This window comes from Ovis canadensis, chromosome 20, assembly GCF_042477335.2.
Source record: "Ovis canadensis isolate MfBH-ARS-UI-01 breed Bighorn chromosome 20, ARS-UI_OviCan_v2, whole genome shotgun sequence".
Classification (NCBI taxonomy): domain Eukaryota; kingdom Metazoa; phylum Chordata; class Mammalia; order Artiodactyla; family Bovidae; genus Ovis; species Ovis canadensis.
This window is the reverse complement of record NC_091264.1, coordinates 57200065-57222123: the sequence shown is the minus strand read 5'-3', so window position 1 is coordinate 57222123 and position 22059 is coordinate 57200065. Positions and strand designations below refer to the sequence as shown.

Sequence of the window (22059 nt, the reverse complement as noted above, 5' to 3'; positions counted from 1 at the left end):
AATGAAAAACAATCTGATGATGCCAAGGGAGAGTATAAATGGGCACATACATTTTGGAGAACAAAATGTCAGTATCTAATAAAGTGATGGAATTGTTGGACCAGATTAAAGCATCTCCAGCTCCATGCAACACTGTAAGAATGGAAAGACAGCTTAGATGCAGGTATGGGATCTACCAAGGGATGTTTAACTAAGAATCTATTAGAGCTTCCCAGGTGGTCCAGTGGTTAAGAATCCACTTTGCAGTGCAGAGGACACCAGTTCTATCCCTGGTCAGGGAAGGCCCCACATGCTGAGAATCAACTAAGCCCTTGCATCATAACTCTTGAGCCTGTTCTCTGGAGCCTGTGAGCCGTAACTACTGAGTCCGCAAGCTGCAGCTGCTGAAGCCAGTGCACCTAAGCCTGCCCTCCACAACTAGAGAAAGCCTGCTCACAGTAACAAAAACACAGCTCAACCAAAAGTAAATAAATATTAAAAATTAGTGTGTCACTAAATAAAAATATAATTAAAAAAGAGTCTTGCATACAGATATGTTTGACTATTTTCTTTTCTGTACCTAGTTTCATATCTTTAAAAAAGTCTTAATTGAAACAGTAATTTTAGTGGGGGTTAAGAGGGAAAGGCACTTACACAGAGCTTGTGTGACTGTCAGCTGGTAGAGCCACATTCAGGGCAAACGAAAACGTCGTGTTCTGCCTTTCTTTTTAACTTCTTGAGTGGACAAAGGCGGAAGAGTTAGCTAGTAGTTTGCATCGGCAAGAGTGTTGGGAGAGAGGTATGTTCACGCACCACAGATGGGCATGAAGTGTGAGGACACCCCTGTGGAGCTAATTTCAGCAACATTTAACAAAGCTGTGAATTCCCTTTGACCTAGTACATTGTCCTCTAGGTATTTACTCTAAGAAAACATATCATATTATATATATGTTATGAAGCAAAGTTTTATCTACACAGAAGTTCATCATAATAATACAGTGTTGTTTTAATAATAGTGAAAGAAATAACTAACACTATCTAAACTAGTAACCCTAGACTAAGCATGTCTAACACTAGAAGGTTCTAATTTATCACACAGCTGTCAGATGGACTATTACGCAGTGGTGACAATGATGCTGTTGAATCCTTTTAATGATGTGGAAGCTCTTGCAAACATGAAGTTAATATGAATTAGGCTACAAAACAGCATGTGGAGTATCTATGCACTGAAGCAAAGACTCCAAAATGTAACCAGAGGTTATTTCTGGTTGGTCAGAGGCAATCTCTATTTTATTCTGGATTTAAAAGAAATCTTTCTTATATATTTTCTCCCTCTCTCTGTGTGTATGTGTGCATAACCTTTGTTTTAAATTATTTGCTGAAATAATTTAAACAGGCTTGATGCTATGGATGACAACACCAGCAGGCCGGGGCGGGAGGTGGCGGGGTGGGGGTGGGGGGGCGAAGTATGATGGATTTGCCAGGTTCCTGGGGAAACCGAGTCTCATGATCAGATCATGGAACCAGGACAAGTGCGAAGACCTGGGTTCACCGTGATGTCACCACCGGCAGCTGGGCGATCAGGGGAGTCGCTCATCCACTCAGAACCTGGTTTCGCTTCCGCGCAAAGGACCTAACAGCCCCGGCTCGCCTGGCTCCCGCCTCTGTTTGCAGGGTGTCCGGCGTGTGCGCGCGCGGCTGCCGAGACCCGGGAGCGGCGCGTTTCACCGGGACTGCGGTCGCCGCGGTAGGGTAGAGGCCAGAGCAGTATCAGCATCAGCGACGCGGGCTGGGGTCTCGGGGGAGGGGCCGGGCCAAAGGGGCGGGGCCGGGCCCAGGCTCGGGGGCGGGGCCAAGTTCGGGGGCGGGGCCGGGGCTCTTCGGGTGGCCGCCGCGGGGGCGGGGGAGGAGCACCGCCGCTTCCGCCGCCCGCGGGGATCCCCCCGGGACCGGCGCCCGGGGAAGTCCCGGGTGAGCGCGGGTACAAAAGCCGGCGCCAGGGCCCCAGGCCGGCAGTCCACAGCGATGTCACGCGGGCTCCAGCTCCTGCTCCTGAGCTGCGGTAGGGCCTGCGGACGCCCGGCGCCTCCCGCCCGCCTCCCCGCAACACCCTCTTTTCTCGCTTGCTCACGCAGCTCTCTCTCCCTCTTGCAGCCTGCAGCCTGGCGCCCGCGGCGCGGGAGGTGAAGGTGGTCTGTTCAGAGGATGTGGACTTGCCCTGCACTGCCCCCTGGGACCCTCAGGTCACCTACACGGTCTCCTGGGCCAAGGTAAGTGCGGCCAGGCTGGCGGGTTAGGGTTTGGTGGTTTAATTGCAGGAGGGGGAACCACCTCGCTCGGGCCGGTGACCCCCTGTGGCTGGGGGTCAGGGATATCGCCGATAACTGCACTCGGTACCGGGTCTTCGCACACGCCTCTCCCATCGCGACTCTAAGCCCGTTCGCATCCAGGTACAGGCTGACATAGATGTCGTTCCCCTGGGGACCTCAAATCTTCTTGCTTCTAACGGTGGCCTGAGATGAATCATCCAGATAAGACGTTTTGGAGAGAAGAAAACCTCTTATTTGGATTAATTCTAGAGGCCACCTGTGGTTGTGGTCAGCAGGCCAGGGAGAAGGCAGCTGGTGAAGATTTGACATTGGCCGGAGGCATGTCTCTGGATTTATTATTTCTGCTGTTTTGTGACCGCGGTGCTCATACATGTGGGGAGAGGGGAGGGGGCTATTTGAGGGGAAGGATGACCAGATAGAAGCTGATGTAGGCTCTTTTCTTGGATGGTAGCTATCTGCCAGTCATCCCCTTTCAGGGAAACCCTTGGTCTCCTCCCCATCCCTTTCTCCTCCTCCCTCTGAGCATTCTAAAAGTTCCAGCAAGGAGGGCTTCTGTGTGATGGTGCATTGGAGGGTCCTCGTGTGTAAGAGCAGTGTCATCTACCCTACCACAAGAGGATTGAGTCAGACTGGTGCTTTTTTAAGGTTTCCTCTCAACTGTAACCTTTTCAGCTTATAAGATTGTAGTTGTGGTGGCCTTGCAAACACAAGCAATCCAACTGTTTGCTGTCACTGGTTTATTTATATTTTTTTGCACATCACCTTTAACGAGGTTACTGCCACAATGGCACCTCAGGTTGAAGCCCAGTGACTATGCTATCCCAGCCTTGCTTTGGTTAGCTCACTGATTGGTCGTCTTACCTTGCTGGAAATCTCTGTGCCTTTGTAGTTTTCCACAAAACGCTGGGTTTTCTTCTGCCTGCCATAAAAGATGCTGTAAGGACCTGCACAAGTATCTAGCCATTTAACAGGGCAGCCTAGGACCATTATCTGTGTGTGTGTGTGTGTGTGCGCGCGCGCACACACACACGTGTGTCTTCTCTCCTAACCAGATTGTCAGTTCCCTAGGGACAGCGCCACAGCTTTTGTGTCTCCTGCACGGCACCCAGTGTTTGCCCTGTTCATTTCAAAGGTGCTCAGTGAATTCAGGCCAACCTTTTGTGATTATGCATGGTGGAAATGGTGCTGAGGCTTGGGGGCCCTGTGTTGTGTATGCAAATAGGTTTGTTATTATTCCTGCATCATTTCCACCTTAGTCACTGTGGAATCAGAGAAGACAGCAATTCCAAAATTGTTCCCTTGTAAAAACAATAGTATTTAAACAGAAATATTGGAAAAACAGTGTTATTTGGGTAGTTACCATCTGGCAAGCTCTGAGGTAAATGTCTTCATGCATCAGCAGTTCCACTGGACTTAAGAGAGAAATCCTGTCACTGATGAGGAAACTGAGCCTTAGGGCTGAAGTAACCAACTCACTATTACACAGCTGGCTAAACGCTAGAGTTGGGATTTGAATCCAGCAGTCTGGTTCCACAGCCTAAGTTCTTAGAGGTCTGTCTTGTTATTTCTGTTTTCTATCTTAATTCCTTAAAGAAAATGAAAGTGTCTTTGGGCTAGCCAGGCAGGGACTTGGTTATCTAAAAAGAGGAGAAAACATGAAACCATGATCCTTTCCAGACTGATTAAAAAGGGAAAACAATATTAATATCCCCAGGGGAGTAATTGCAAAGTGCTCATGAAACAAGTAGATGAAATTTCAGCCTGTAAAGTTCAAACAGTTGTCAAGTTAAATCTTCTTGCACGAGGTCATTTGGAATGATGTAGTAAACCAGAGCGATTAACCTCTGGCTTTTCCTTGGATGTCAGCTGGTGATGTAACCCTATAATGTATGTGCTTGTTTGTTGAACACAGTTCTTACAAACTTTACCCTGAAGGGCTCTCGAAGCTCTGCTAAGAAAAAAGACAACAGTCTCTTGGCATTGTCTTTTTTCTGTTGGTCCATGGAATAGGGTCACTGAAAAATCATGCCCAATTTATTTTTTTAAGAAAGAAACTAGGATGGAGTCATGGTGGATAGGAGCGCTATGCTATTTCAGTAAACTAATCAGATACCTTGAAAGTGATACGCTTTGTTTTTCAAGCTCTTTTTAACAGATCTCAGCATATTCTGTAGATATTTATTATTTTCCAGCCCAGTAATTATACTTTTTGCATCAGTTGTGCTTGTACAACAAAAACGGATTGAATGTTCTGGAAATAAAGCCAGCGGTGAAGTACTGAAATTCTTCGTGTTACGGAAGATTATCTTGTCATTTTCACCCACAACTTTCTTGTAAAATGTTTCTGCGAAGCTTTAGAGGTAGCTATAAAGTGGGGGATTTAAGCCTGGTGACCACAGCCAACCTCACTGCATCATCAGTAGGGTAACTGGTAAAACCACTTTGCACAGTTGTGGGCTGTGTGCTGGACAAGTAAGCAGATAGTCCTTTGCAGTGTGGGTTTTCTCCGTCCGCCAGATTGAATCACATTCTTGCAGGATTTCTGCATACCACAATTACAGTTATAATGACTCACGATTAAAAACTCCATTGCCCACTCAGTTCCCTGGCACCCTGGAGCACTCTGCCACTGTCCAGTTGGCGCTGATTATGTGCAGTGAGCGAAAGAGCCTGTGTAAACCATGTGCTTCTTCTCATGTGTCTTTTACCAAAAGACTCAAAGCAGACGGTGTCCAGTTAGTAGTTGCAACATGAGGGCAAGTTGGGAAGGAACAATGTCCATCTTATTCTCTGTGTTTCCAAGATGCAAAGACGGGATTGGGGTTGAGGAATGCAATCTAGACTTGCACGGGGCGTGGGCTCAAAGGTGGAGCCAAGAGTGGGCACTGGTAGCCCCATTCCAGTTAGCACAACTCTTCTTTCTTTTCCCAACTGGGATCCAAGAATGGGACCTCCTCGCATCCCTTCCTGTATTGTATGCTTTAAAGCAGAGTGAATGATTGAGAAGGAAGTAGAAAATGCAGTGTATGCATCCAATGTAGCTGTTAAGATCGTGAATAGATTGTGGTTGTTGGAGGAGACGTTTTGAGATATTATAAGGCACATAGGCCTTGGTCCAGCCCTCTTCTACCAATGGCTGTGACCTCCAATTAGATTTCTAGCATAAGAAGATCATAGCACAAATTCCGTGTCTGCCAGGAGGAAGACCATCCGTTTGGGGGCCAGTCTGTGCTTCTCGTGGGGCGGCCTGGTCCATGCTCTCTTTCATGAGGCTACAGTAGGTCCGCAGGGGCGGGATGGCACTGGGTGCACAGAACGTCTGGGCATGGGCGAGGTTGGCCACTGCTAATGATGAGTGGTTGCTCACGAGGGAAACATATCTCTATCTTGTATTGTTCTGGGGGCCCCCACAGCCTGTGTGGATGCATATCGAAAGAGGATCTCTGAGATGAAACTCAGGTTTCCTCTCTGAGTGACACTGCGGAGGAGAGGACAGACCTGCGTCACAAGACAAGTGCCCTTTTTAGATGATTTCCAAAGGAAGGGATAAAGGGGAAGTGAGACTATGATTTCAGAGGCTAGAGCAGACTTGAACTTTATCATATTTAGAAGAGCTGCAGCTGCGGCAAGTCAGGGGCTCTCCTGGGGACTAAGGGAGAGCAGGTTGATGGCTTGTGTGTGGCCACTTGGAAAGTTCCAGGATAGTTGCTCCACGGCTCTTGCTTGTCCTTGATATGTTTAAGAGCCGTCCGCCGTGGGCATGGCCAGTCTCCTATTTTCTGTCTCTACAGCATCTTGTGTGATAATGAACCACAAAGCAAGGAGGCACTAAGGAGGAGCCCGCAGAGGGTCTAGGCTTGATGAATGGCCTGGGCAGATGGCAGTGGTGTAGCTACCAACTCTGACGGCCCCACAGGGAGACAACGCATGCCACTTACCGCACTTACCTGATTCTAGAATGCCATCTGCTTTAAGATAAGATTTGAGATGTTTTAGGAGAAGAAGGAAACATTTCTATATTAAATATAGAAGCACTGAAACACTGCAATGTAAAAAACAAGGCCTGTGTGAGCGTCAAAGAAACGTTGTATCATCCCCATGGGACCGGTATTACTTGACCTGATTGAATAACCTTTAGGTCAGACTATGAAAGGCATAAAATTAGTTTTCAGATGTCTGTCATATTTACATTTTCATCATTTAGTTAATATTTCTATGTCCCAAATGTGTGCCACGTCCTGGGCCTGGTAGTGACTGTCCTAAGACCAATCCAGAACATTGGCCAGAGGACAGAGGCCTGGACACAAGAATGCACAGGCGTTGTTTGGGGAGCTGATGGGTAACTGCTAATCTGGAAGGGAGGATTATACCGCAGAGAATACCGCAGCAAGCAGGCTGGGAACAGAGGGTGAAGACCCCTGAATGCTGAATCATAGGGGCTAGAATTTGGTCCATTCGGCATCAAGGAGCCTTTGACAGTTTTTAAGCAAAGAGGACAACATAACGGAAAATACGTCAGAAGAAAATCGTATTTCTTATGGTGAGAGGCAGAATATAATTCATCCTAGCAAATGAGTGTCAGAGGCGGGCTTCAGCCTTGTGCTCCAGTGAAGCTGCCGGTGGGTTAACTGTGAGCCTGCAATGCGGGCCTGGGGTTTGTCTCCCCTTTCTCTCTTGGGCACCAGTCCTGTCGTCCATGTGGGTCTAGGGACCAGTGAGCCAGGATTTGGAAGAAATCCCAGCCAGATGAAAATGATGGAGCATTGAGATTTTTTGGACCATGATGAGAAACGTTGCTAAAACTCTTTCAGCTTGGAAGAAGGGTGGGAGGGAAAAGGCAGCTGAGAGTGAAATCCTAAAGACTGCAAACACTTGTTTTCCATAAATAAAAGGGGGAACCCGAATCACATGACGACTGAATATCTTAGTTCTGTATATGGTTATGTCACTTCACAAAGAAGAGGAAGTTAGGAGAAGGTCTCAGTGACATAAGGGAAGGTTTTCTGTAGGGCAGGACTAAAAAGAGGTTCATTGCCTTAAAAGGGGGCTTCCTCCTTCTATTAATACAACTGTTCTCCATAAGCCCTTTCTGGAAACTCTTGGGATAACCCCCAAATTTCTACCAACAATGCTTAGCTCAAACCAGAGCTGAACTAAAGTACTTCCCTAAGACTCTTTCCACCCTGAAGCACATTTTTGACTTTGTTTTTGCACTGAGGTATACCTGGGTAAAATTTCTCTGTGTGTCGTGTATTTCTGGTACAGATGTAAGAGCCCAAGGCTTGTGAATATCACTTGATATTTTTGTGGAGCACCGGTTAATCTACCGCATGTTCTTGTCTCAGTTGTCCAAGAGAAGACAGATCCCAGAATGGGTAGTTGTCCAGGATTATTGGTCCAGGTGGGGAAAGCCAAAGGGAAAAAAGACAGATGCTCGTTGCTGTGGATAGTTCATATTCACTTACGACCAGACTCACTGGGTCAGTTCTAGAGAACAGAGGTTCTGAGTCCAGTCAGACCCGGGTGTCTCTTTCCCTGAGAAGTGGGAGGCATGTGAGCCCAAGTGATAAAACAAGACTGGCCTTGAGGTTGGAGCCCTGTGAGGGTCCTCCCTCATATGCCACGTGTATTTTTGGAGGAGGGCAAGGTGCACGTGTCAATTGGCAATCTTTCTGTTGTGAAGGCTTGTAATCCAGTCAAAACTGGCTTCAAGAAAAGGGAATATATCAGCTTCTATAGTTGAAACAATTTTTTGAAATGAAAATATAGTTCATACTTCAGTTATGGTTGATGTTGTAGGTTAGTGTCCCACAAAATGACATGTGTCAGTCCTAATCCCTGGTGTTTGTGAATGGAACCTTATTTGGAAATAAGGTCTTTGCAGATGTAACCAAGTTAAAATGAGGTCATGCTTGATCAGGATGGGCCCTGAATCCAATGGCTGGTGTCATTAAAAGAAAACAGAGACAGACACACAGGGAGATCCCACGGGAAGATGGAGGCATAGATTGGAGTGATGTGTCTACAGATCAAAGAACGCCAGTTTCCAGCAACACCAGAAGCTGGGAGCGAGACCTGAAACAGATTCTCCCCTTCAGAGAGAGCGTGGCCCCGCCAGCACCTTGATATCTCACTTAACGGCCTCCAGAACCGTGACAGAATACATTTCTGCTGTTTTAAGCCACCCAGTTTGGAGTAAGGCTAGATGTGGAGGTTCGTGGCTGTCCACAGGGCTTGGTGACTTTCTGTCTCTCAACTTGCCTTTCCTTAGTGTTGGTTTTATTGTCAGCCTCCACGAGGCAGTGAGATAGTAGCCGATAACTGCAGACCTGTCTGTCCTCCCAAGGTCAAGTGCCAAGCAAAAGATTACGCCTCTTCCATCTCAACAAATCTATTATGCTCAAGTGGCTTTGATTGGGTCATGGACTCATCAGAACCAGTCTCTCTGGTCACAGAGGCCAGGCGTGTGTCAAGTGTGCCTTTTCTAGAATGAGAGGTAGTACCCTTGAAGAACATGAATTCAGAGGATTCAGGAATTCAGGAATGCCCCTCCAGGGTCCAGCAGGATCCCTAAGAAGCTCTTGGGAGAAGGATGATTGGCATGAACAGTGAGTAGCCTAACCTTCTCGTCAAATCCTAGTTCCAGAGGGGCTTTGCCAATTACAGTGATGCCGTAGAAAATTCAGAATATTCTGGCTATTTTGGAGACCTTGTGGATAGAAAAATAACTTCTTTCTAGAGCAGAGATTGAGACTTCTAGAACAGCTTTGCCAGAGAGGAGACAGGAAGGGTCAGCAGGAAGAAATGACTGAATGGGTGGGTGGAGATAGAAAGCTATCAGATACAACACCAATTCCTATGTCCTACATTACCGCTTATAAAGCACTATTATATGTTTTCTCATTTGATCCTTAAAATACCAAGAGGGAAGTAGGTAGTTACAGGTGAGGAACTCGGAATCAGAGGTGAAGGGATTTCCCAGCAATGACCCAGTTATCTGATGAAGCAGCCAGGGCTTGACCTCAGGCCCTCTGATTCTGGATCGACTTACTCATTGTTTTTAAAATTTACTCATTCATTCAGTAAATAATGTTTTTTTGAATATTTCCTACGTGCAGGGAAGTATTTAGAATGCTGAAGGAAACCTTAGCTATGAAAAAAAAGAGTGGTAACATTTTTAGGTGTGATTGACATTATGCTCCATGATCCACCTACGTCATCATAGGTATCTTCACACCAACTTTCAGTTCTGGTCAGTTCAGTCGCTCAGTCTTGTCCGACTCTTTGTGACCCCATGAATCGCAGCATGCCAGGCCTCCCTGTCCATCACCATCTCCCGGAGTTCACTGAGTCACACCAACTTTGGGAGATGTTAATTACCCTTCCCCCACCTCAGGGGAGCAAACGCAGCCTGAGAGCTCTTCAGTCCCTTTGGCTAAGCGCAGAGCTGGCCATGGGGTTTGTTTCCACATCTGCCCAAGTCCAAGGCTCTTCATTACATTGGCTCTGCCATATTCGTGGCTCTGTTAACAGCCATAAATCCAATCTGTCTGTTAGACCCAGTAAATTTCAAAGTGGAAAATCATTTTTCCAATAAAACTACACTTAGAAAAAAACGATGTTAATGCTCGTACATTCTGCCCTCATTATGACATCAACCTCTGAGCCAAACTATTTTGCACGTTATAAAGAGCTGTTTTTATGATGAATGGGAATTATATTGGCACTTTAATTGAGTTAGAAACCAAGGTACATGAATGTTAGTGCATGGGAAATGCAATAAAAAAAAAAGCTGTTCAATGTGATTGGAATATATCAGATTAATTTAATACCACCTTTAAGTACTTAATGTCCATTCCTTTAAATCTGTTTAATTAAATTGTTGGATTAAATATTTATATGCACATATGTGTGCACACATTTTTCCCCTCAAAAAATCTCTTCCTTTTCTTTTGCTTTCCTGTCACATTCCAAACACATCACATATGTGATAAATTCAGATTTCAAGGTTGTCAAATCAAAATTCTTTGTGGTAGGAATGGAACAAATATGGTATAGGTAATCTAGATAATCTAGGTAATCTATGGTAATCTATGAAGTCAGTATACATTTGGATAAAAATATGTAAACATCTAAAAAACTTCTCACAGTAAGGATTTTGACTGAAATATTGGTTCTATTTCAGCCATATTTAGATATTTACTTGATTTGTTTCTCTCTAGTTCAGATTTATCCACCAGTTAAAAAAAAACTTAATTCACATGCCTTTAAAATTAGTACTTGTTGTATTTGCTTGACTTCAGTTCAGTTCAGTTCAGTCCCTCAGTCATGTCCTTCTCTTTGCGACCCCATGAATCGCAGCACACCAGGCCTCCCTGTCCATCACCAACTCCTGGAGTTCACCCAAACTCATGTGCATCGAGTCGGTGATGCCATCCAGCCATCTCATCTTCTGTCGTCCCCTTCTCCTCCTGCCCCCAATCCCTCCCAGCATCGGAGTCTTTTCCAATGAGTCAACTCTTCGCATGAGGTGGACAAAGTATTGGAGTTTCAGCTTTAGCATCAGTCCTTCCAATGAACACCCAGGACTGATCTCCTTTAGGATGGATTGGTTGGATCTTCTTGCAGTCCAAGGGACTCTCAAGAGTCTTCTCCAACACCACGGTTCAAAAGCATCAATTCTTCGGCACTCAGCTTTCTTTATAGTCCAACTCTCACATCCATACATGACCACTGGAAAAACCATAGCCTTGACTAGATGGACCTTTGTTGGCAAAGTATTCAGCAAATTAAAGAGAGTTTATTTTAATTTAAGGCTTAGGTCTCCTTCTTAGAGAATGAATATGATATTTAAATTATTTAGTCAAATTGGAAGCCTTGAGACAAGTCAAAGGTCTATAGGCCTTCTGAAAATGAGATGTCTTATATTTCACCCTTTTCTGTTTCAATTGGAAAGAATTTGTCAGCATAAGAGTTAATGCGCAGAATGTGGATTTTAAAAACATAATTGGGGTGAATGTTTTGAGGAATTAATTTGCCCACTTCGTGCTGTGGTCCAGCCCTCTACAATATTAGCCTCGCAGAGTGTGCACTAAATAGTCCCCATCAATTACGCCTGGCTGTGAATGAATCCGAGGGTTCCTTTTGTTATAAATTATTATTTCCTAAAATGCTTCTGCAGAGAGGCAATGAAACACTTTGGGATTTGGAATGCTGGGAGTTGTTCCTGCCAGTGGTTGGTTTTGAGCCAGCTTAAGTGTTTATAAGAACTCATAAAACCAGGCGAAGTTGAGGATGGCCCATTTGCTGTAATTCCATGTTCCTCCCCCTGAAATTCCTCTGATTCTTGAACGGTGCTGCTCCAGCCACGGCTAACTCACTCTATACTACAGCGTGATGGCTGCTTGGCCACTGTGCTGAAGACGAGGATTTGCTCTTTTGCAGGAAGTCTCTTTTGCGTGTAGTCTCTTGGTACTGCTAGCACCTCACTTCCATCATAAGCACGTGACATTAATGTGAAAACTACAACTGAATTTTTGCAGCAGTATGCAAAAGGCAGGGTGAGTAGGACAGGCAATGTACATACCTACAGCTTGAAGCTAAGGGAGGGCTCTGAACAATTTCCAGGTGCGCTGCGTGAATTTACAGAAGCGTCCTTTTGTTACAGTGAGTTATCAGGCGCAGAGAACTGTTCATTACTTTGGCAAGAGGACTCAGGTTATCAGCCAGTACTTCTCTCAGTTCTCTGGGTCTTTCAAGAAGACCCAGGAAGGGGTCATTGAAAGATGACCCTGTGAAAGTTAAGATATTTTTGCCTGATCTCACTGAGGGCTGCTGCGGTTCAGTAAATCAGAATTCTGAAGGCCGCTTTGGGATTCTTTGACTTTCCTCTCCTTCTTACTTTCATTCATGATCTCACCCTGCCTTTGCTTTGCCATTTGAAAATAACCTCTCTGGAGGATTTGCCAGACATCTGTGGAAATCTGACCATCACTTAAACTACTGTTTTGTTGTTACTGCTGATTTTTTAAAAATGAATTACTTTTGCAAGTAGACAGAAAGCCACTGCCAGTCAGTTCTGATCCCCACCGCACACTCGATTCAGCAGTTCGCAGCAGCCATCGTGATGAGGGGCCCATCTTCATGTAAATAAAGCACAATAGTCTGTATTTCTACCAGCTCTCAGAGGGGCTCTCAGTTTTGATCTTGACTTTCAGACAGGCCTTTCTGAGTTGAGGGAGGGGTCACTGGATAGGAGAGAAGATCCCCTGATGGAGAAAACCAGAGGTAGATAATCTCAAAATGACTGTTGCAGCCAAGCTCACATCTTTTTGAATGCAGGGATTTCTAGCAAAACTGAGTTCCAGTGACATTGGTTAGAAAGAGGGGTTTCCCTGGTGGCTCAGATTATAAAGACTCCACCAGCAATGCAGGAGACCGGGGTTTGATCCCTGGGTTGGGAAGGTCCCCTGGAGAAGAGAATGGCAACCTGCTCCAGTATTCTTGCCTGGAGAATCCCACGGACAGAGGAGCCTGGTGTGCTACAGTTCATGGGGTCACAAAGAGTCAGACATGACTGAGCGACTAACATGTTCACTTTTCATGCTGTTAGAAAGAAATCTGAGTTGAACTCATTTGGAGGTTAATTCAGAAAAGCAAAGCAGGATGAGGCGGCATCACGGGGACTGCAGAGGTTAAGCTCAGTGAGTTAATTAGTTCAAACTGGCCTTTGAGCCGGGGCTGGCGGGGCGGCGGGGGGAAGGGGGGAAAGCCTTGGAAGCAGTTGACCCTGGATGGTCCTGGGTAGCTGACCCACCAAAAGCTGTGGTCCAGGGGAGCCCTTCGTCAAGCAGTGGGTGAGGGGAGAGGTGCACGTACGTGATAAGGCTGCACTTACTGGTTTCATCATGCCTGTAAAGAGGAGAACTGGGCTAACTTACACATGTTCTAGAATCAGTCAGACACCTACAGTTCCTTGACCACAACTCCTTCTTTTGTTTTCTTGCTTTCTCTTTGAACACCGAAATGCCCCGGTCTGTAGATCCTTGATTATTTAGGAAGGAACTTTTCAACACAAGCAGAGCTTTCAAGAATTGGGATTGATGTTCAGAGACTCGGCCTGAGAGAAGCTGTTAGTCTCAGCCCGGTGCTGGGAGTGAATGAAGCGGGGATTCTTGTAGGAGCGATAAATCTACCACCAGATGTCTCTGCAGGCCACTCCACAGGCGTGCTCACTGGAGCTGGGGCCGCGGAGGCGGGAACCCGAGCTTCCCATGGACCTCACGGTGCATCCCCCGCCCTAATACCTGAAGCAGAATCCAAGGAGGGGGTGTTCGTGCGCGCACATGTGTATGTCTCCTGGCTTGAGCTGCCTCTGCCTCTGTTCCCCGCATTCCTTGGTTATTTATTTCCCTGTGCTGATTGCCTGTTGAAACTAGGAGAGGAGTTGTACGGTGCTTCCTATAGGAGATGCTCCCAATAGGAGATGAAACGGTGGCAGGTACAGCCAGAGAGAGCAGTGTTGTCTTTTCCTAAGGGGCCCTCTGGTGTGGGCACCACTCCAGGGACCAGGAAGGAATGCCACCGGACCCCAGGCTCCCTGCTGGTTCCCAGCCACTCAGCAAAGGCTCAGGGCTGCCCTAGAGCCCTGAAAACAGTGATTGGCTTTCCTGTTTATGTAAATCAGGTTTAGAAGCTTTAAAACATTTCAGTGGAGGACCAATGAGCAAGTTAACTAGGCCAGTTAAAAATATACCTGGGGAGAGAGAGAATTGATGGTGAACATGGTGTGTACTTAATCGTGGGACTAGGAGATGATGGAAAGACTCCACCAGTTTAATAACAAAGATTGTTCGGGGAAAGAAAACCAGCCAGGTTAGTGTGGGTAAACTTGGCATCTACTCCCGTCGGGCTGATCCATCCTGACTTCAGTGATTTAAGTCATAACTGCCGTTCCATGGGGACTTCCCTGCAGTAAAGAATCTGCCTGCAGTGCAGGACCAAGGAGACACTGGTTTGATCACTGGGTTGGGAAGGTCCCCTGGAGGAGGGCATGGCAACCCACCCCAGTATTCTTGCCTGGAGAATCCCGTGGACAGAGGAGCCTGGTGGGCTACAGTCCATAGGGTCGCAAAGAGTCGGACACGACTGAAGCAACTTAGCACGCACACACGCCCTTCCACGTGTGTCTTGGTATGGCTGCCAAGTGGCCTGACGTATAAAGTCTCCACGCGGCGCTGTTGTCAGCTGTCTTCCTGCCGTAGCAGAGGGCTGAGTGTGGTCCATCCTGCAGGGTCATGGATGAGCCCATATGTGTGCAATCTGTGAAGAACACGATGACTCTTCATGGGAGGCTTTGCTCATCTGAATCTCTGTGTTTTTTTGGTCAAGTTGTCCAGCAATGACCTTAACAGAGTTAGGAACGTTTTCTAAATAAAACCCTGAGCTACAAAAATAAGAGTCAGTCACTGGATGAGTTGGTATCTGAAGAAAAGAAGAGAACATTGAATAGACAACAACCAGCAAGAGAATGTGATTCAGCATGATTCATGCACTTCATCCCGTAATCATTAATGATGCAAGGTTATTGTCAACAGGAGCACTGTCTGCTTCATGTAGAGTGGAAGCTGGGATACAGAGAATCATAAGATGCAGTCCTGATCTCATTCCAAAAAGAGGTGGAACCTTAAAGAATCCTCTTAGATTCTCTCCTCCCCCCTGCAAACATCACACATACTCACAGTACCTTCTTTTAAAACAGCCAGCTGAGGATAGATTTTATGAAAGCAAGAGGTAGAATCTTGACGTCTCAGAGACCTAAGGGCTTGTGGGTTCTGACAGTAGAGCATGATGCAAATCTGATTCTTGCTTTTTAAATTTTTTTTATTGAAGTATAGTTGATTTGCAGTGTTGTGTTCATTTCTGCTGTGGAACCAAGTGAGTCAGTTATCCATGTATACATTCTTTTCCATCAAGATGGTTTGTCACAGGATATTGAATATAAGTACCTGTGCTATACAGAAGGACCGTGTCTATTCATTCTCTGGGTAAAGTTTGCATCTGCTAATCCCAAGTGCCCAGGCCACCCCTCCCTACCCCATCCCCCTTGGCAACCACAGGTTTATATACTCTTGGTCCCTGAGTCTGTATGTGATTCTTTCTTAACAGCTCACAGACGGAGGTGCAGAAAGGGTGGAGGTGACCCAGGAAGACCTGCAATCCCCTCAGCAGAGGAACTCTTCAGAGGCCCCCAGGGAAAGGCTGTACTCCCTGAGGATCCGAAACACTACGAGTTGCAACTCGGGGACCTACAGGTGCACTCTGGTGGGTCCGGAAGGGCAGAGAAACCTGAGTGGCACCGTGATCCTCCAAGTGACAGGTAAGGTGGTCTGCAACACCTGTTTTCTTCCTACAGCACACAGGGCACTTTCTGTAAGTCCTGACCTTGATCCACTCAGTCCGAGTTTAATTCAGAAGCTGTGGCTCACATCTGTGGCTGAAAGCTAAATTCTGCTGCAAAGGTAGCATAACTTTCTCTCCCTTCTTTTTGCTTTTTGCTTTTTTTTTTTTTTTAAAGGGATCTACCCCAGTTTGATTGGGGTAGATGCCAAATGGAGTCAAGCAACTAAATCTGACTGTTGTTTATTCATATAAGAGTCCTTTGGAGCCAATAGGAAGTTTCCAAGTCTAGTTTTTGGCAGACAGAGAAACTGGGTAGTCTTGAATTTATCAGATAGCTGTGCAATATTCTGCTCACTGGGGGCTCTCTAATGTGGCCTAAGAGAGCTGCTACATGTTTCCGCCTTTTTCAACGCGAGAACAGCATTTCTTTCCCACTTTACAGTGATTGGATGTCCTAATCCCTCCAGTCAGGCCAAAGAAAAAGCATCCAGCAAGAAAAGAGGCTTCCCAAGTAGAAGGCACATTTTTGCTCTGTGCAGTAAGACCAGGACTCGAGTGTCAAGACAAGGATTATCTCCTTGGACTTTTTTCCATAACTTTTCTTGATGTAGCTTAAAATATGCCTTGAATCTGACTTTGGCCCAGCTCTTATTAGTGGCTGAGGCTTGAAATGACAAACATGTTGTTACAGAGACCCTGACTTTGTGTAGCAGCTATTATCTCCTTCCATGGAAAAGCTTAAACGGATCTGACTCAAGATCATATTCCCACACTCATGAGAAGGCAAGCACGGGTTAGGGGCCAGTGTTTGGATTTTTTTAAGTTTCCTTTTCTTGGCGTGGTCCATTTTCAGAGTCTTTTTTGAATGTACCACAGTATTGTTTCTGTTTTATGTTTTGGTTTTTTGGCCACAAGGCATGTGGGATCTCAGCTCCCCAATCAGGGATGGAACCATCACCCCCTGCATTGGAAGGCAAAGTCTTAAACATTGGACCACCAAGGAAGTTCCTCAGTATTTGGACTTGGTTCACTATCTCGCACAAACACACACACCGTATATGCGTCTCAGTCTCCAGCCCTATACTGCGTTTGAGTTCATGGCACTTACCACGCCTGCCCGGATACAGTCTCTGCTTTGTTCCCTCCTGCCTCCTGGTGTAGTCAGCCCAGAGTATCATTCACGTGAATGAGAAATGGAGCGATCTGGCAGGAAGAGCAGAGAGGACGGGTGCACGCCCCGGGGAGCGGGGAGCAAAGGAGCAGAGAACAGCTGACTTGCTTCCCTGTCCTCTGCAAAGGCGGTGCAGTCGCCAAATTAAGTGGTCAGGCTAGAGCCACTTGGATCTGGCTCCAGTATGAGCTCAGCTGCTCATTTACATGGGATCTTGGGCAAACCTCTGATTGAGTCTAAGCCTTGCTTTTCTCATCTTCAAAATGGGGATAATATCATCTATGACACAGGGTTGTGGTGACGATTGAATGAGGTATTGCACCGAAATGTTCGGTCCGCTGCCTGGGGGTGACCAAGTGCTGCATAAATGTTAGAACTGTCGGGACAGTGGCTCTCGGGTCTTCTCTTCTGGGATCACAGACCTCTGAACATCCATCCCCACTGCACAGACCACTGCACAGTGTTTGAATCCAGTTTCAGGGGTCACAGTTCACTGGAGGGCCCCCTATGACCCAGGGGGTGGAACCCTCCAGTCACCTGGAGTCCACCTGCTCCTGCCCCAGCGCTCAAGCTGACTCCAGGAGCAACCTCGCTGCCTGAAACAGCACGCTGGATGCTGTGCCCAAATCGGGAGAGCCTGTCCGGCCCAGTCTCCTCCTGGGCTGAAGGTGTCCCTCCTCCTGCACTTGCCCCACCCCCGCCCCGCCGCTGTCAGCTTTGGTGGAGTGGCTTTGTTTAAAATTCAAAAAACAAATTTTTTAGAGGGATACCGTTGATTTACAATGTTGTGTTAGTTTCAGCTGTACAACAGAGTGAATCATTATTCATATACACATATTCACTCTGTTTTCAGATTCTTTTCCCATATAGGCCCTTACAGGGTATTGAGTCGAGTTGCCTGTGCTGTCAATCAGGTCCTTGTTAGTGACCTGTTTTCTATACAATAGCGTATATTGTTGATTGTTGTGCTCAGTTGCCTTCGACTATTGGTGACCATATGGACTGTGGCCCTCTAAGCTCCTCCATCCATGGGATTTTCCCAGCAGGGATACTGGAGTGGGTTGCCATTTCATCCTCCAGCCGCTCCTCCCAACCTCGGGATAGAGCTCGAGTCTTGTGTGTCTCCTGCATTGGCAGGCGGGTTCTTATCACTTGCACCCTAGCTAGTGTGTACAGTCAGTCCCAGGCTTTCAAGGCGGAGGGGCTTTAATGATCCTACAAAGATAGATCAGCACCAACCTGTTCCATAATAGCAGGGCAGCTCTGCCTCCTGCCTTAGCACCTCAGCCTCTCTGAGCCCTGGTTCCTTCTTCTGCAGACAGGGGACACTCAGCCTTGCCCCTGAAGGTTCAGTGAGATGCTGGCTGTTGACTCTTTTGCACGCAGCCAGGCACAGAGTAAGCACGAGCGCCGGCATCCCTGCCAGTATAACCCGCGTCCTTCCCGCGGAACAGACTTGAGGGTAGGAAGGGGGGACAAGGAGGACTTCAGAAAGCCAGAACAAAGCACGCTTGGTTTTTCACCTTGGTAGAAGAGTCCATTCAGTGGCTTCATATATTACTTATTTCTTTTGCAGGATGCTCTAAGGAACGCAGAGGAGAGACTTTTAAGAACTACAGAGCTGAGATCGTCCTGCTGTTGGCTCTGGTCATTTTCTATGTAACACTCATCATTTTCACTTGCGTAAGTGTCTTCGCAAACATCTCTCATTATTAAAAGATCACTTGGGGCACCAATCTGAATGTGTTTTGTAGATGGTGCAAATCATTTAATAATAGCAAGGAACCTGTTCTCAGAACCCTGGCCTTACTGAGGTCCCCAGAATGTGAGACTCTCTGTGGGAGGCTCCCAGCTTACTCTCCATCTGGTGGTTCTGCATAGAGCCATGTGAGGAGAAGGTGAATCAGGAGGTGAAGAAAATTTGTGAAAGGTGAAAGGATCCTCTTAGGGCACCAGCAGGCTGGGACATCCCTGGCGGTCCAGTGGTCAAGACTTCACCTTCTAGTGCTCGGGGTGCAGGTTTGATCTCTAGTCAGGGAACTGAGATTCCATTGGCCTTAGGGCCAAACAAACAAAAAATAAACAGCAGAAGTATTGTAACAAATTCAATAAAACTTTAAAAAAAAAAAGGTCCACATCAAGAGAAAAGTCTTTAAAAAAGCACCAACAGGGCTTGTAGATATGCTGGAAGAAAGTGGGACCTTGCCCGTCCAATACCGGGAGAGGTGCTCTTCTTCCCACAGGTGGATGAGCAAGCCTGTCCACTCCAGTGGTGGATTTGTCTCCTTCATCTGCCCTTGAACCCTGTTCTCTTAGAGCAGGGGTCCCCAGCCCCCAGGCCACGGATTGGTAGCTCTTGTTCAATCAGGGGTGGCAGCAGATTAAAGTCCACAATAAATGTAATGCACTTGAATCATCCCCAAACCATCCCCCTTACCTCTGGTCCATGGCCCCTGGTGCCAAAAAGGTTGGGGACCGCTGTCTTAGAGATTCCCTCTAATAATTTTGGTACTTCCTCTCCATTTTAAGCATTAACCTTGAGAAGTCAGAGATACACAGGGTGTGGCCTGGGTGGAGGATGGCTGGCCTGTAATGACATGCCCTTGAGCTGTTGGATGCAGACTCCAGCCGAGACTCCTCCCTGCCCCCCATGCCTCCTCGTGCATGGCTGCTCACCTGGAGTGACAGTGGTCGTTGGGGAGCAGGGCCAGCTCCAGTCCTGACCCACCAGGAAGTGATTGGTCTCGTATGCCTTAGCAGGAATAGGTAGTACTGCCATTTGGGGACCAGGACATGGGTCACCCTGGAGCTATTCCAGGGCTGGTTCTTGTTGCTCGCTGGGCTCTTTTGTTCACTTAGTGAACTCTCTGGCCCAACACTCATCTCTCTGGTTGCTATTTTAGACGTGGATCCAGCCTGAGTGAGCATGTGCCGTGTACAGGGCTTTATATAAGCACTGAGGGGATGTAAAAAGGCTAAGACCTATGTCCTTCCTTCAAGAAACTTAGAGCTTGGTCTTTAGAGTTATTTGCGTGTGAGAAGATAATTGTTGTTTAGTTGCTCAGTCGTGTCCAACTCTTTTGCAACCCCATGGACTGTAACCCACCAGGCTCCTCTAGCCATGGGATTTCCCAGGCTAGAATACTGGAGTGGGTTGCCGTTTTCCTTCTCCAGGGCATCTTCCCGACACAGGGATCGAACTTGAGTCTCCTGCATTGGCAAGCAGATTCTTTACCATGGAGCCGCCAGGAAAGCCCATAATTAGAACGGCCTGGTGGTAAATTTTAAAAACGAGTGACTTTAGTGTTTTGTTGGCAAATGCCCATTTCTGTAGGCACTGACTTTCCATGCAGGAAATTCTAATGGTAGGGTCTGGAAATGGCCCCAGACTGTGACTCCTTGTTGAGGTTCGGAGATAACCAGTGAAATAGTGCAAGCCCACCACAGAGTGAGTGAGGTAGCCTGCCTCAGGAGGGCTCCCAGATGAGCTGTCCAGCCAGCTCCTAGTGAATGGTGTTTAAATCAAGGTGATGCATTTTTCCAATTATTCACTTCTCAACGTATCTCTTTTATTTGACTTTATTTTTCAGAAGTTTGCACGACAGCAGAGTATATTTCCAGACTTTTCCAAACCTGCCCTGGAACATGCTTTCCTCCCAGTCACCTCTCCAAATAAGCATCTGGAACCAGTGACTCTTCACAAGACAGAACTGGTGTGAGCTGGGTTTCTGCACCTTTTTTTCTGAGGCCGAAAGCTCTGTGGTGTGCTCCACGTCAGGAGAAGCATGAGCCCCACGTGAAGACAACATCCTTCCTGTGAAGCCCTTCTCTTGACCGAAGCATCCCAAAGTGGACCCCACCACACTGTCCTTGAGCAGGGCTTTGAGAATTCTGATGTGATCACCACGCATGGAGCTGCCTGCAAGGTGCTTTCCAGTGTTGCTGCTTCATGACCTTCTTAGCGTTTTATTCAGCTATCTGGTCAACCTCTTGGATGGGGGTATTTTTTTTTTTCCAGTCCTAGAAAAGCTATGATGAGATGCAGTTGGAAAAGGACCTTGGGAAATACGAGTGCCCAGAGCTGGTCCTTTGTAGACTCTTGAGGACAGCTGTCCTCTTCCACATCTGGAGCATATCTCCGAATGTGCTATGTTTTCTTGTCTGAGCCCAGATGTTTTATGTCTGGGAGAAATCGACAGGCCAAGCTGTGAAACGGGGAAATATTTAGCAACTAATTTCCCACCGTGAAGGCCCTTCTATTACCAAGGGGTAGGATGTGTACATAGAAATAGCAGGTCGGTGAACCGCCCCCAACTGGGCCTTTTTAATCTGGGAAAGACATCTATAAAGAGGCAAGAGCAAAGAGTGCCACATTTATTTTTATTAATTCATCTGTGTATTCTTGTCAAAAAAGGATTTGTGGTTTTTCTCCTTTTGAAATCCGTATCTTCAGTTCAATGTCATTGTAACTGACAAGCAACGTGCTTATGGAGGGTGAGAAGTCAGAGACCGTGTCAGTAGGAGAGAGACATGCAGGGACCTGACAGAAAATGCTGGAGCAATCGTGCAGCCTGGGTGCTGGCGCCAGTTGTCCCCCTACCTAGCTGTCTGATCCTGGACAAGATCCCCATGGTTTCTGCTTTTTCTGTTGTAAACCAAAAGGTTGTCATATGTGTTGATTGAAAAAAAAGATGTATGTGGAAATGCTTTCAAAGAGTATAAAGCACTATCCAGATTCCAGACTTCTTTTGGTCATTTTCTTTATTACTCCAGTGGTGTTCTGGGCATGAGAAAATACTTTTCATTTTTCATGTTTTCCATCGTCCCAAACAAAGAAGGCAACAAGGGACACTTTCCCATCGTCTTATGTATGAATTCCTTTGGGGAAGTGAAGCCGGTTGAGTGGTCTGTTCTTGAAGCAGCAGTCAAAAGTTAACTCCAAGATATGGACACTCAGGAGTTACCCAGCCATGGGGAGAAGAGCATTCTCAAATGTTCCATTGATGGTCTGGCAGTTGTTGGGTTTCTCTTATCAAACTTGGCCCTCTCCCCACTTACTTTCCAAAGAGAACATTGCCCACGCTATTATTAGAGAGTTAAAAGAATGCCAAGTTTACTGGTTTTGCCTCTGTCATAGTTCTCATGTGATTAAATGTGTGTGTGTGAAGAGGGAGTGCT

The 22059-nt window shown here is 46.7% G+C and overlaps 1 protein-coding gene across 2 annotated transcripts; it reads left to right on the top strand.

Moving 5' to 3' along the window:
- Nucleotides 1-1845: 1845 nt before the first annotated feature.
- On the top strand, nt 1846-21623 carry CD83 (CD83 molecule). 2 transcript variants are annotated; one of them, XM_069564017.1, is made up of 5 exons: nt 1846-2041; nt 2134-2249; nt 15477-15687; nt 18458-18564; nt 20472-21623. In XM_069564017.1, exons 1-5 carry the CDS (start codon nt 2005-2007, stop codon nt 20598-20600), a joined length of 600 nt encoding a protein of 199 aa, XP_069420118.1. In that variant the 5' UTR covers nt 1846-2004; the 3' UTR covers nt 20601-21623. The 2 variants fall into 2 exon arrangements, with proteins under 2 accessions (XP_069420118.1, XP_069420119.1); XM_069564018.1 differs by having other exon boundaries at nt 1893-2041; nt 20475-21623.
- Nucleotides 21624-22059: the final 436 nt, after the last annotated feature.

Excerpts from the sequence above, each read along its gene's own strand:
- CD83 (XM_069564017.1), top strand. The coding sequence starts at position 2,005 with ATGTCACGCGGGCTCCAGCTCCTGCTCCTGAGCTGCG. Across the intron at positions 2,250-15,476 it reads ACACGGTCTCCTGGGCCAAG|CTCACAGACGGAGGTGCAGA; the intron begins GTAAGTGCGGCC and ends CTTTCTTAACAG. Across the intron at positions 18,565-20,471 it reads CACTCATCATTTTCACTTGC|AAGTTTGCACGACAGCAGAG; the intron begins GTAAGTGTCTTC and ends TTTATTTTTCAG.